Consider the following 15,660-nt stretch of genomic DNA (forward strand, 5'->3'; position numbering starts at 1 on the left):
TGGAGCACTCCAGCCCAAGGTATCTACTACCCTGTTCACCAGAGCATGATATTTAACATTAGCATGGCCATAAGGGTGGGCCTACTCCATCTCCATGTCGGGAGATGTGTCTAGCCCACTGGCGCCATGAAGGCCTTCAGGCAGGGTGACCAAATCTGCCTGGTTGGTAAAGTAATTTGTCCCTCCAGCATTTGCATAAGAAGAGTTTAAGCCACGCAAAGAGTCTCACTCAAAACACTTGCATTGACACACAAATGCCTTACCAATCACGCACCCATCTACCTAGCTTGCAGATTTACCCACCACAACCCCAACAGACCTCTCAGATCTGCCCAGGCTAATTGCCTCTCCATACCTCGCTTTAAGCTTCAAAGATCAGGTGGGATCAGTTTCCCAGTCCTTGATGCGAAACTTTGGAACTCACTCCCAAATCTTCTTCGAGCTGAACCTTCATTCAATGCTTTCAAGTGCAAGGCTAAAGCCTGGCTGTCTGCCTAAGACTATTCCCAGCACTAACACTCCTTTGCACTTTTGCCTTCTCCCTCAGCGTAAAAAGAGACTTGTGTATATATCCCATAAACTCCTCTACTTGTGCAAATTTGTGTTTGGTCCTGCCTATCATCATCGTTGTGCTTTATGACCATTGAATCTGCATATTACTGTATATTATCCATGCTATACTGTACATGACTTTTTATATTTTGTTGTATGTCAATCTGACTTGTAACCTCCATTATGTATGTCAATTTACTGTGTAACTCAAGTGATGCGCCCGAATGCCCCTGGGCCAGGTACGCTATATAAATAAATAAAATACAAATACACTCAACATTTGGTCATTGTTGACAATATCAGCCACAGTGCCGAAGAACTCAGTCCTTGATTTAGGCGCATATGGCCTCTCAAAGGCGGCCGTCAACTGTTTTGCGCTGATCGCTGTTGAATTGTGCTTCAACACTAGGGGCACACTGGCTGATATCACTGCCGGTGACCTGCTAGTGAGTATAAGCGCTGAGAGCGACCCAACTTTACTCAGCGCCGAGCCCGACGGCTCAGCTGACGACGTTGTCACAGTGGTCACTTTGGGGCTGGGGTTACTGGGTGCCGCTGGAGCCACTGGGGCCTGGCTGCATCGAGGGATCACCCATGCCCGCAGCTGCCTTGTGGAATATATCTAGCATTTGTTCCTTAAAAACCTCCCATTCGGCCCTGGATGTTGGCCCTGCCGACAGCTTACTGGGGTCATCCGATGAGTCAGACCTGCGTCTGTGCCGATGGCGCTGCATTTTCTTATGGGAGGAAGAAGAGTGACTCTGGGAGTGCAACCTCTTTTTGGTTTTCTTTCAGTGTCTAACCTCCTTCTCAAGAGTAGGCCCCTACGTCTCTGGTTCTGATGACCAGACGGACAACCGCGCAGGAGATTTCAAAGGTCAGCACACTGCGGGTTTCGCTGCCCTTTCCGAGTTACTTCAGATTCATTTTTCTACAGGAAACACAGCCCTTGGTGTCGTGACCAGCACAGAGACACCACACGCAAACAGTGTGCGGGTCTGTAATGATTCCTTGGGAGCGGACATGATTCAAAATCGCATCGAAAAAACATGATCAATTTGTCGAATGTAAAAGCTGTCTTGTGAGAGAATGTTCCTTGAGCAGCATGCTGAGTGTGTGGAAAAAGGAACTGAGGTACAGGGGCGTAGTGATGCAGTATATGCACGACAATCAACGTGTATCAAGACGGATCAATTGCCAAATTGAGGTCCACTACGCCTCCTGTCGAAAGGTTTTCCGAGCAGCTGACACTGGAATGGATATCTGTCTGATGAAGAATCTGCGGGAGAAAGGCAATCCATTGAAAAGTAAACTTGCAGCCCAGGCCAAATGTTGCCAGTCCTCCCCTCATTAGCGCTCCAGCTCGCACAGGAAGCGCTCTGCTACCAGTAGCCGAGAGGGGCGGCTTCGGCAGAGCTGAATCTGTACCGGAGCAGAGTGAAGGTTAAAAAAAAAATGTTTAATGCTAAATGTGTGTGTGTGTGTGTTCGATAGGTGCACATTTGAGTGAATATTGTGAACGTGGTGAGCGGGTTGGGGTGCGGGTCAAGGGATCAGCAACAAAGCATTTTTTACTAGGCTTCTAAAATACATGGCCAGTAAAAAATGATCTACCTTCCTTTGATCAACCTGCGGTGACTACACTGGCATCTTGGCGCAGACAGTCTAGATATGTATTACTGTGCATGACATTTTTTACAAGCTATCCATGATAGAGCACTCATATTAAGTGTTATTATTTGGCTAGACTAGCATTTTGGGGCAGCCAGTTTAGTAATTTCTTACTGTGGCATAACTATTCTTTCTGCGCATATATGATAAACCAAGCATGGTATGTGTTATTACTTGGCTATACTGCCTTTTTGGGCCAGTCAGTCAATTCAAGGATGCCCAACTCCAGGCCTCAAGGACCAGATTCCTGATGGGTTTTCTGAATATCCCTCATTAATATTCATGAGCAACTATTTGCAAACATTTAGAATTATTGTATGCAAATGTATCTCATGAATATTGAGGAATGTCCAGAAAATCTGACATGATTGCGGCCCTCGAGGCCTGGAGTTGGTCAACCGACTCTTTCTGTGACCCATAATTCTATTCTTGGCATCAAGAATAAAGCAAACCTGATGTGTGTTGTTCTGTGTCTAGACTAGATGACATTGTGCAGCCAGTTTCAGCATGTTGTCTTATTGTGGTATGACATTTGTAAAGGTTAAAGCCAACAGGAGTAGGTCCTTAAGTGGGTATACTGCCGTATAATGGCAGAGCCATTGTCAACACGTTTTTTTAAATATTGTGATTGCTGCCATTATGTACAAAGCAAACATGAATATGCTGTATATTGGTGTGCTAGCATGGAAATGTATGGGCACGGTCAGTGTAAAAATGTGTTTATACTGGCATATATTTTGAGCGAAGACATTATGAAAATGTGTTAGGAAATGTCCCTGTGAACTGTTGGGGACTTGCATGTATTGTATTTCTGGATTGGAGTTACCCTACAAACCCAATTGCAAAGTGTCTGGCTTTTTACCCAGTTTCTTTTCCACAGAAAGTGTGCTGTATAATGCACCATTTTAATACAATATTAAAAACAATTCTCGGTGGGCAAAACCCCTGCAAACCACCCTTGGTTGGTTAGGGCTCCTTCGCTATGCTCGGTCCCTCTGCCATATTTGTGGAAAATATTTACACCCCTCCTCTTAAAAAATCCACCAGCCACCACTGCCAATAACATAACGCTGCAGTCTTTAAGGTCCCTTCCTCAAAATAAGATGATCTCTTCGCTGCTCGGAGCAAAGACGTGAACCCCTTTTATGTGCTTCTCTTCGAAGAGATTTGTTTTATGGTTGGTGCAATGTTTGGAGGAAATAAAAGTGTAAAGAACGGGGGACAAACATGCATGCCAGCATTTTGCTTGGGGTGTGTTGCTGCTCTGCCACCTCAGAAGTTCTGGTTCCCATCAGCCCAATCCACGCTGCTTCGTTTTACCCCATTGCTCCCCTCAGCAAGAGAGACAGGGACTAGTATTTAAAATAAAGCAATGAGCGCATAGCACATTATTAATCTCTGCTGCCCTGTGCCTAAATGTTATGAGTGTCCTTTTATTGAATAAAGTTTAAGAGTAGATGCAAATCTCAGCACAGACTGTTACATTCAGGCACATTTGCATATTTAATAGGGGCAGGTCAGCTGCCACTGATTGGTTATAACAGACATTGGGCCTCATTACAACCTAGGCGGCCACGGAATGAATGGTTCCGGTAAGGGACCGGCACCGTTCATTCCGGGCAGCCCCATTACGAAGTCTGCAGCGGGTCCCGCTCTGGAACGCCTGGTCAGACCAGGCGCCCTTAGCGGGACCCGCTAGCAGACCAGAATGCTAATGACGGGCCTGTCATTAATGGGCCCGTTGTTAGCGTCCTCCCCATTCCCATTGAGGCCAATGGGGGCTCGAATGGGGATGGGGATGTACCGGGTTCAGGTCCCGCGAAAGGGATTTACCAGGCCCTCCAAGGTCTGAAAGGCCCGGTAACTCCCTTTTTGCGGGACCCGGACCCAGTACCCGGTATGGGGGTAGCCATGCCGCTAAAAGCGGCATGGCTACCTCCATACTCGTAATGAGGACCATTGACTGACAGTACTGTTTGATGCTGGTGCCGTGGACCTATTAACGTGTATGGTTTAGTGTGTAAAAGCATGTCCGGAAGGTCTACTGTAATCATACAGCATGCAACTTTAATCATGAAGCATGTTGCTACTGTTTGTTTTATTGGACCTTTTGAGTTGACCAGTAGGTGTCATTTCATGAAGCAAAAAAAAATGAAAAACAAAAACAAAAAAACAAGTGATCTTCGGAAAAGCTTGTTCGACATAAAATACGACCATGTCCATTGATGTACCGTTGTTACCACTGAAAAGTTCTTGGTTACCTTCCAATATCCAGTACACCTCGGAAACAACAACTAGAATGTACTCGTAAAGACTAGCTCTAGTTCACTGTTTACAAACTCCCTTCTCAAGTTTTATGTGATCATATGGGGGTCACTCTATAAGAAACATTATTTAAATGTGACATGTATAGAGGCTGACCCCGGTAGCATTTATTGCTGAATAACTGCCTTGCATTCATGTATTTGTATTGGCATATCTATGATCATGTATGAGTAATTTGAACCCATTTCTATGTTTGTTTTTTCTGTTCTCTTGTTTTTCAAATATGTCTGCCAAATAATAGGCAGGTGTTGTTCAAAAAACTAAATAATACTCTGGGAAACTATACCCATGCTTACTTGACATCAGCTAAATAAATAAGCTAACAGCTAAAGCTAACAGTCACTGTGTATGTGTTTTCTTGCTCCCATTTCCATTAAGCTTAAGTATACAGCTTTATTGATACTTGGCATGTTAAATGGTACAATCTTTGCAGTAAATGTGAATGCAGAGTAATACTTTAAAACTGTGTGTGGCAGGACGCCACCCTCATGTTCCAATACACTACTGTAATCATACAGCATGCAACTTTAATCATGAAGCATGTTGCTACTCTTTGTTTTATTGGTCCTTTTGGGTTGACCAGCAGGTGTCATTTCATGAAGCAAAAAAAAACAAGTGGCCTTCGGAAAAGCTTGTTCGCCTTAAAATACGACATTTCCCATGTCGATTGATGTACCGTTGTTACCACTAAAAGCTCTCCGTTATGCATCTATAATGTTGTGCATCTCTAAAGCGCTCTGTTATGCATCTATAATGTTGTGCACGCGCTCCGTTATATATCTATAATGTTGTGCACCTCTAAAGAAAGTGCTCCGTTATGCACCGCTAAAGCGCTGCATTATGGTTATGCATCTATAATGTACACCTCTAAAGCGCTCACTTATGCACCTCTAAAGCGCTCCGTTATGCATCTATAATGTTGTGTACCTCTAAAGCGCACCACTAAAGCGCTCTGTTATGCATCTCTAAAGGGCTGCGTTATGCATCTATAATGTTGTACACCTCTAAAGCACGCAGTTATGCATCTATAATGTTGTGCACCTCTAAAGCGCTCCGTTATGCATCTATAATACTGTACACCTCTAAAGCGCTCCGTTATCTATCTGTATTGGTGTATATCCCCGAGTAAAATGCTCTGTTGCTTCTTGAATCAAGGTCCGCGCTCAATAAACACAATAATAATATACCCCTGTTTTGCGCCCATCTCTAAATGGTGCAGGTGCAAGTACACACATGGAGCCACATTATAACCCTGGCGGTAGCCATGCCTGTAAAATGGGCACAGCTGCCGCCGCAGTTGCATTTTTTCCAGCACCAGTCAATGAGGAATTTACAGGTAATTCCGACATTGCCGGACCCAGTAATTCCTGCATTGATGGGGGCTGATGCCCGTCAGACCCCATTCCCATTGAGCCCGATATGGCACAATGGGAATGGGGACGTCTGATGCTACGGCACCGATGCATCCGACATGCTGCGCGAGCGGGTGCCACTCTGCCCACCAGGCCAGACCGGACGGGCTGACAGGCGCCCGTGAGCACAGCTCGTAGTATGGCGGCCCGGGAACTACGGTACTGGCATGCTTGTAATGAGGCTTGTGTCTGAAATTGTTTTTAAAAGCTGCCAGAGCGAACCATCATTCCGTACCATCTAAAACCGTTTGCACTACAGTAAAAATCAATCGGCTTGGTTTGTTGCATAACAAAAATAAATCTGCTTACTACATTTCTGTTCATGTTACACAGTCTACACAGTAAATAAAACACCCGCTTTAGTTTTGCGCAGATATACTACTGGGGCTTATCCCGTTTGCTCCCGTCCATATCATCTACGCAGCAACGCTGGTGCGCAACTCAGTAAAGCATGGGATCTTCGGGGATGCACCCCTGACCCCTGCCCTCGTCGTGGGGAGCCCCTGAAGATGGGGAACGCACGGCAGAGCTACGCTACTCTTTAGTGACCCCTTTGGTCAGGATAGTAGGGCAATCGTTTTAATGTCTTGTAAAAGAACACCCTTTCTTCACCAGTCTTTCAGAGCATTTTCTTTAATGACTGGTGAATTAATTTGTATGACTTTACTGACACCATTGAACTATTTCCATTAAGTTTGTAAATGCATTATTAAAGATTTGAACCCATCTATTATAACATGTGTGTTTAAAGGGGACAGTATGATGGTAACACTGCCAAATGATGTGTAGGCAAACCACATAAAAGTGGAAGCACAGGAAGCCCTTCGGTGCCAAGGGAAGAATTTAAAAAATAAAAAAAAACAAGCAGGTGGACGCCGTCTGTTTCAAGCGTCGTGTGCTGCCTGGTTCAATGGAAAATAACAGAAAAAGGAGGTTCGTCGATTTTGGGATTTGGGGGTGGGGGGCTGACATGTGCCATCACCGGAACATGCATGTTTTAACTACAGCCCGAGTATTTTCGCGTCCATGGGGAGGGAGGGAGGGGTGAACGGGGGAGATATCTCACTAATTGGGAGTATAAGAGTCAGGTGAAAGAGTAACATCAGGGACAGAAGGCAAATAAAGAAAGCAGGAAGTGAACATGTAAAGTGGCAGTTATTTGCAAATGAACACAGACATAATTGCAACGTAATTACGTTCAATGGAGATAACACTTGCCGGGTAGAGCACCTTCTTGGTCTACTGCATGCTTCTGGTGCCAAGCCTTCAAGTGAGGCCCGGCTATTGATGGTGAACACTGAGTAATGATGCAAACCTTGGTTGTCACATGATAACTCATTTATAACGCGCCTGTACACAAGTGTTTCTAGGCGCAACAAGACAAGGGAGGGAAGACAGAGGGAGGACAAGACAAACCATCTTACTAGGCAGTGTGTCATTCAGATCCTGCATGTGCGAGAACGAGAAGTGCAAGGGGAAAGGGAGAGGGGAATGCAAGGGAGAGAGGAGACAAAACACAAGCAATGCTCTGAGTAAGTGCAGCCAGGACAGCGCGGCTCTGGGTAGTGCAAGGCGAACAAGGGTCTCCAGGGTTCAGTTACAGCCCCTAAGTGCGTGATAGACCCGGTGGCCGTGCAAGGGTGACTGATCAAGAAAGAGCCTGGTACCAAGTGAGACTCTGAGGGTAGCCAAGCAACCAGTCGGTACAGCAGAGAGGTAGGTCAGCAGGGGAGAGAGAGAGAGAAAGCAGAGGAGAAGAGGAAGGTTTTGAGCTGCTACCGGAACTTCAGGTGGTCCGGCTCAAGTTTGAGAGGGGCAGGGATGCCATTCCAGAAGGAGGCACCTGCAGAGAAGAGGGATCTACCCCCCACTCTCTGCATGGAGAGGCGTCCAACTTTTTGAGAGTTGGAGGTAGCTCAGCGAAGGGCTCGAGAAGGAATCTACATCCAATGTCCGACTCTGGGTCAAGAAACTCCTAAATTAAAGCTCACCTGGTGAAGTTGCTGCTGCAGCTCCTTGTTCTCAGTCACAATCGCAATTTGAGCTTCCAGGTCGCGGTGAATGGATCTGTAGCCAAAGTTTGGTGAACCAATGAGGGTGAGACAGGGATGACTGCTTCCCGGGTGGTAGAGCCACAAGCCTGCAAAGGATGAAAGAATGGTAACATCAGCATCCGCCAGCGCAAAGGACCAAGGCATTATGATCAACGCGCCGGAGGTTATCACGGCAAACCACCAGGGCAGAATGGGAAACCGGAGGGGCACTCACAAAATTACCAAGACATTCTGAGGAAACCCCTAAGGCAATCTGGACAAACTACCAGAGCACTGTAGGCAAACCACCAGAGAAATATCAACAAACTGCCGCAGCATTCTGGAACACTACCGGGGCAATCCCAGTAAACCACCAGGGGGACCTTTGCAAGCCACCACGAACAATACCTGTAATCACCAGGACAATTCCTTCAACAACCCAAGGTAATCCAGCAAACCAACGGGGAAATCCATGAAATTCACAGTCAAGCCCTGCAAAATCTCCAGGGCTGTCCAAGTTGGCAACCAGAGTAGTCCCAGCAAGCCACCAGGACATTCCCAGTATGTTGATGACTAGATACTTCATTTTTATAAATGTGGTGACACTATCAGAAAATAATTAAAGATCCACATTTTCAAAAAGTCTCTCCTCCTCAAAACCTAGACCATCACCACGCTCCTCGTGCCACCTGACTCTCTAGGCACCGTCCACTCCTCTTTGCCACCCGGTACAGCTGTACCCCTCCTCTGTGCCCCTCTGCATTTTACCCCTGCTGCATATCTGTTCTGTTACCTCTGAAAAACGCTCTGTTATACATCTTTATTGTTATATACCTCTGTAAAGTGCTCTGTTGCGTCTCGAAACTAGGTGCGTGCTCAATACATATATAATAATAATAAAAATGACATGGTCACACTGGCAGCCACCATAAAGGCCAACAGCACAATCTTAACCTTAGAAAATCTTCACTGATTTTGGGTATAGGGGGTACCTGCAAAAACAAACATTTTCTGGCATTCCAGAACAAAGCCAAAAACAGCAGCAGCAATAGGTTCAACATGTAGACTGATGTTGGAGAAGTTAAGTGTACCAAGCTGCACCTCAGTGATGAGACCAAACAAGACTGAAACATGTCTGGCATGGTTTGTGTTTTCGTGTAGAGAGGATGTGGCCTTGCAGTTTCGGCTTATAGCCGCCATCGGTGGCAAGACCAAGACCGATCTGAATTTAGCAATGGCATGGATGGCTAAACATCAACGCTCTGGAAGGCTGCCCAGAGCTTAAGATCAATTCATAATCTTCCAACATTCACATTTTTGGTTGCAGAAGTTGAGAACATCACACATTACACTGTGGTCACACAATACGCTCTTTTGGATTTTTTAAATTGCTGATAAAGGCACTTCAAGAAGCAGCCCAATGCACCTTACACACTTCCAAGAATCATCCAATGTTGCACAATAAGCTCATTAAAAAAATAGACTACAGTACCTACACTAACCCCACACAGCAATCCTGCACCTTATGTCTGCAAACGAGTTCCCTTTATGCACAGAAGCGAAACAAAAGGGAACAGGAAGATGCCTAATGTAAAGGGTCAGCACTCAAATTCGGTTCTAAGTGATCTGGCCTCGGTTGATTTTGCCACCAAAAGTTTGCACCTTTCTCATACGAACCCAAGTACATACTATGGGGGCTGGAGGGGTTTCCCCCGCAACCCCCGCTCACTATACTGTTTTTTCTTTTTTACTTACCTGCAATGCTACCACCAAAGGTTCAAACATTTGGTGTTCGAACCTTTGGTGGTAGCATTTTTAGAACTTTTGGTCCTTGTGACCATTTATAGTCGTCAAAAAGTACAATTCCTCAAATTCAACCTATTACTCAAAACTGATCCACCATTGGTTGAGGTCATGAGCGCATTTGAGTGAATGTTTTAGAGCATTTTTATCTGCATCGGGGCTCCTGTGAGGTTTTATACTACCACACTAGAGCAGGGAGAAGCTCTCAAGAGAAGGTCACTCACATTTGCTTCTCATTTAGCGGATACTTCAATGTTTGGAGTCAGATTCAGACTAGGCAACAGACGTCTTGATCTCATTATGCCACAACTTTGTGTCATGATGCCCACTCCCGGGGAGCCGGTTCAAGCCCAGCATCCCCGAAAGCGGACATCCAGTCCCCAAGGAAGGACCCAGCAACCTCATATAGGGGCCCTTTGGACAGTGTCCTGGCGCCATAGGCGCCAGGCTCATTATGGGAATGCTTGGGTGCACTTACCTGATGCAGACCATGCTGCAGGATCCCGGCCTCCTTGAGGCCTGAAAGGAACTACTTTACCTGTGGGACTAATTTACCATCCGGGCGTGGTCGGGGAAGGATACATACCTGGAACTTCTTCCAAGGCTATTTAAACCCCACCCAAACAGCCACACGTGCTTCGCGTTGTTCTGCATCTAGCAGCTGGACGCTCACCGTGTCTGCTCCTGCATCCGGACACCTGCCAGCATCCTGGATCACCTGCAAAGGAAGAGAAGAAGAGAACAGAAGAAGGAAAAGTCCTTACCTGCTAAATCCGCATCCCGGAGACATCTCGCCGACAATCCTGAAAAGGAAGACTTTAATTTAAAAGCTCATCGCGTCGATCGCTGCAGCGCCGCATTCCACTCACCTTTACAAGGCGCCTCCATGTTCAGCAGCGATCATCCGGATTCGCAGTCACGCCCCAGCGCCTAGGGAGAAGAACACCAGAACAAAAGGTGAGAGAGAGAAGGGAATAAGGAAAGCTAAATCTCCATGTTAAGACTTACCCGTTGATTCATTCCCTCTTCATTTTGGGTCCGCGCCGCATCCTGTCATTTCCGGACCCCGGCCCCTAAGGGGAAAAAGAGACATCAGCGTGAATGAGCGAATGAAAAGACATTACCAAAAAACGCTCATTAAAGACTTACCTGATTTCTACAAGGATTTCACCGCTCATCTCGGGTCGGTGCCTGTTCCCCGGCATTCCGTACCCCGGCCCCTATGGTGAAAAAGACACTAGCATTAGTACATTAATGCATGGACACAAGGGGAACCTCTTATCAAAAAACTTACCTGGAAGCCAAGCAAGTTTGGTTCTCACCAATCCGAAAATCCAGTGAAGTAACTGGATACCAACGCGCCCCTGCATCAGAAGCAGGATGGAGAGCTCGTCCTTCCAGACCCTAAGGTGAGACGCTACGAGAAATCACAGAAGGGTTTCAAGGAGGGTGAGAGGGGAAAGTGGGAGGCCAATTGCATTACCCCGCAGACAGTTAATCCCCTATTTTCGCCTACAGAAGGATACTTCTGCGAGCCAGACAAGCCAGATTTGGGGGGCCCGATCCAGTCCGTCTTCCGAACCCTGCGCATCACCTTAGAAGAGGTCACAGCAGCGCGAACCAGGCTAGCGCCTCCGTGGGAGTCAGGTGAGCATAACACTTTGACCATGCATCCACTGAGCCAAGAAGCTACAAGGCACCCATCAGTTTCATAGGGGACGCTACCATCACCCAACATGGACAGGTTACCAGACCCACTAGGACATCTCTGATAGTAAGGCTGACTCTTCAATCGACTATCGAAAATGGGTCACTGCCTAGTAGAATGCTTGCATAACGGATATGAATAACGGATATCGGCCAGGGACTTCGAAACCTCAGTGCCCCTGTAACCAACAAAACAGATCCTTAAATTCATCTTAGAGGAGAGTAGAAGGCTGGGTGATGGGACAAATGGCGACACCCTGGGTGCCCCGTGCCATCACGTGCTCTAGGATGTAGGCCCCAGGGGTGGTACACATAGGAACCCCCAGGCACGCCAGTCTATCACCAGCCTTGACCCTCATTCTCTGTGCCTTGATTGTAACTGCTCCAGGCCATGAACATCAGAGAATGGGTAGATGCCCAAACAGCGAGCCTCTCTAAGTACCAGAACCCAGGCTAGTCTGTCATGCTGCCACACAGTGTAAACTGGAGTTACTGGGCTTGATACAACAGGAGACAGGGTAAACATGTAGGACCTAACCATTGACTTCAGAGAACCCTTTTCTGTATAGAGAAGCTGGCCCTGAAATGTATTGTGGAGGGTACAAGGCTCCCTTTAAGTTAGAAAATAGTAGGGAATGCAGGCAAGGAAATGTTATTGACTTTACAAAAAATGAGTGGCAAATGCAGCACAAGTAATCCTCCACAAAGATTATATGTCAAGGCCGGAGGCAAGTATTATGCTTATCCTTCCTTTAATTCCACTCCCCACAGCATTTTAAAACTTCAAACTTTAAGCAAATTTATTTTTTATATAAAAACAGTAAATAAAATAAATGTCCACGGGACTATAATTTCCCACAAGTCCCTTGTTTTTTAAGTGCAATGTTGTTACATGTGCACTTAATCAGCACCCACGATCTCCTATGAACCACATCCTGCAGGGTCCCTTCTTCTTTCTTTTTGCTGATCACTCACAGATAAGTGGGGGATTGGATTTCTCTGTTGTATTATGATGCATGTTTTAACATAATTGTGCATGCAGGGTATTTATTATCTACGGCATACTCGCCGCTCCAGAGTGAATTTAGCATTAACTGCATTACTTCAATCATGTGGGTGGCTTTCCTCAGCTTTCGAGGCGGTGCGAGTGTGCGCAGCATTTTGAAGGACTACAAAGCTCCCGCGGAGCAGGACGGGAGCCGTGGGTGAACCGGCACACGTCGTTATGAGAAACTCATGGTGACAGCAAGTAAGACAGCCACAAGTGATCACAGTTCAAGGGTGTTTATTGAACAATGAAATTCTGTATGCAGTTTGGAAAAATGCCCAATATGAACCTAAATCTAACATGGGAGCAAGCGTCAACATCAAATGAGAATAAGGAAGTCCGAGTGGCGTTGTGTCAAAATAAAAGGGCCTCTACTAAGAAACCTATTGCCAAACCTCACAACTAATACAAAAAAGGGGTGTGGGATAGTTCAAGAAAAGAAAGAAGTGGGGGAGCGCTGTTGCGCGATGCAAGGGTGAGGACGTGTTTGCCGGCAGTTCTGTAGGAGCCGCAATCCTGATTATTATCCTGTTTTCTGCCCATTTATCACTGTATAGCCCGGCTGTTTGAAAAGGAGGTACCTAATCGGAAGCAGAACAACGCATCCTGACTGAGATTGGGGACTGAGAATCCCCTCTGCGCAACATGGCAGTTAGCCCATGCGATCCGCCATCTTGTCTCCAGCCCGCAGGCCACTACGGGGACTGACTGACGGAACACTGTGGACCGCCTACTTAGGCAGACTGTAGGACAACACAGCCCATGCTTGGACACCCGGGCTGCTGCACAACACAGTTCGGGACTCCGGAGAGTGCACCAGCCCCAGTGGCAGTGAGAACCGCCGACCCGACAAGGGAGACCAGCAGCCTGCCGGCTGTCTAGAAAGAAGCAGCGACGATGCGTTAAGACCTCCCGCCGCGCTGAGAACCGGGGCTTACCGGGATTCGAGAACTGCGATCTACCAGGAAGAGAGCTGGTTCTGCAAAAGGCACCATATTGTGGACTCTTGTGGTGTGCTTATGTAGTCCTCCATAATTGGAAGTTTATTGCACGCGGACTACATCCTGGCGTGCAAAGGGAACAGGACAGTCTGGGCACCAACTCACCTTCAGACCGGGGACACTGTGGAAAATCAGCCCCGCGGCTGCATTTGCTATACCCAAACAGCAAGGTGCCAAACCTGCCATGAAACTACGGTGAAACCCTCAGAGCCAGAGGAACACCCTCTGCCATACCCGGACCCTCATGATCCACACATTGGATGCGGATGCAGCAGGAGACGCCGGATGGATGCCTGACTCCAGACGTAGGTCGCCGTCGGCGGGGAGAATACATCAGACCGGTAATGACTACCACAGGGCTCTAGTGGGGGCCCAGACAGCTCCATCACGCTGGGAGAGAGAAGGAGCTCCGGGGGAATTCACAGCAGGATCTCACGTATTACACGCAGACAGCCCAGCGGACCTTGTACACTGCATACTGGGATATTAAGACAGTTCAGGCTGCAAGTGGGTTTTAAAACTTGTGACACCAGCTGAAACCACTTAAGTAACTATACCGGTTTTCTCCTGATTGCAGAAAGAGGCTCCCTGCTCTGAGTCAAGGGGACCACAAGGTCGCTAGTACATAAATATTGATCCAATCAACGGAGAATGCAAAAAGTGTTACACCAACTGCCACTTTAACAATACTATACGCAGCATGGTCAAAGATAAGCTTAAGAAAGCCTCCACCCAGAGTAGAATGGAACAGTATGCGACGACTGACACTACAGCTCCTGCTGATCAAACAACGCCATGCAACACAGTGGCAATGGAAGGAAACCTCTCCCTGAGAGACGTGATGAATGCATTGCCAACTCCTGCACGTCCATGGAAAAGAAAATGGACCGCATCAGTGCGGATGTGTCGCTCCTGTGCCATGACCTTCAAAAATGATCCTCCCGTATGGGAGAAGCAGAGCGTTGAATTTCTGAAACGGAGGACAGGTTCCACACAGTGGAGCAACAGATGTCAAGAGTGATGGCGCGCCTGAAGACAATGTAGGACTGTGTGGACGAGGGTGAGGGCAGATCACGGCGCAATAACATGCGCATCCTGGGATATCCTGAGAAAACAGAAGGGTCGAACATGGAACTTTTTCTTGAACAGTGGCTGGTGGATATGTTTGCACGCAAAACATTTTCAAACAACTTTTCCATTGAAAGGGCTCACCACATGCCATCGGGACGACCTATCCCAGGTGCGCCACCACGCACGGTTATCGCCAGAGTGCTAAACTACAGGGATTGTGACACAATACTACGAATGGCAAAAGGGTCAATCACCTACAACGGGTCCCGGATTGCTTTCTTCCTGGACTACACCAGGGAGATGCAACGAGCTAGACAATCCTTCGATCAACTTAAAAGACGTTTATATTCCATGAATGTCAAATATGGCCTGCTGTTCCCGGCGCAGCTAAAGATATATCATAAAGGCACTACGGTGCACTTTACCAATCCCCGTGAGGTTTGGAAATGGAACAAACAACATCTGGAGGGCGACTGGGGCCCATAAAGAAACAAGGCAAATAACAAACCTCAAACCCACCCCAAGTGGCCGCCTCCGGAAATACGGCTGGATGTGCAAGAGCAAAACCTAGCTGCACCCATAGACAACACCTAAAGGAAACAAACTGGACGAAGACTAAGCAAATAACGATGATGTGCACCGATAAGAGCCTTACTGACGGGGGGGATGAATCCCTGTGCTCTCAAATGGACGGGCTCCAGAGCTGCCGAGGCTCGAACAATTGCTGTACAGTACAACACACCCCCCCTAAGTTTGATTGGTTGGGTTACCATGGTTTACCTGTTGCTATAGTCTAGGTGACAGATTCTTTTCTGGGTGAAATATGCTCTTGTTTTGAGGCCGATAGCCAGTTGTTTTGGCTGTCAACAATTCTCGGGCAACAGATGCTTCGGGTTGGGGTGGAGTATGGGGTGGGGGAAGAGTGAGTTCTGCTGTTTTTGTTCTTGTTTTTATACTAACATGTCTGAATCAATCATACATTCACTTGTCCGAACCACAGTGTTTACAAACACGATGCTCCCCTTATATCATCTGAC

General features: G+C 47.0%; 1 protein-coding gene across 1 annotated transcript in view; it reads right to left on the bottom strand.

Annotated features, from left to right (window-relative positions):
• Positions 1–15,660, bottom strand: part of PGS1 (phosphatidylglycerophosphate synthase 1) — a 630,645-nt gene that overhangs the window by 287,136 nt on the left and 327,849 nt on the right. Inside the window, exon 8 of the mRNA XM_069655241.1 lies at positions 7,952–8,100. Within this exon, the coding sequence (XP_069511342.1) occupies positions 7,952–8,100 (149 nt within the window). The remainder of the gene's footprint in view (positions 1–7,951; positions 8,101–15,660) is intronic.

This window comes from Ambystoma mexicanum, chromosome 3q, assembly GCF_040938575.1.
Source record: "Ambystoma mexicanum isolate Mex_15411 chromosome 3q, UKY_AmexF1_1, whole genome shotgun sequence".
Lineage (NCBI taxonomy): Eukaryota > Metazoa > Chordata > Amphibia > Caudata > Ambystomatidae > Ambystoma > Ambystoma mexicanum.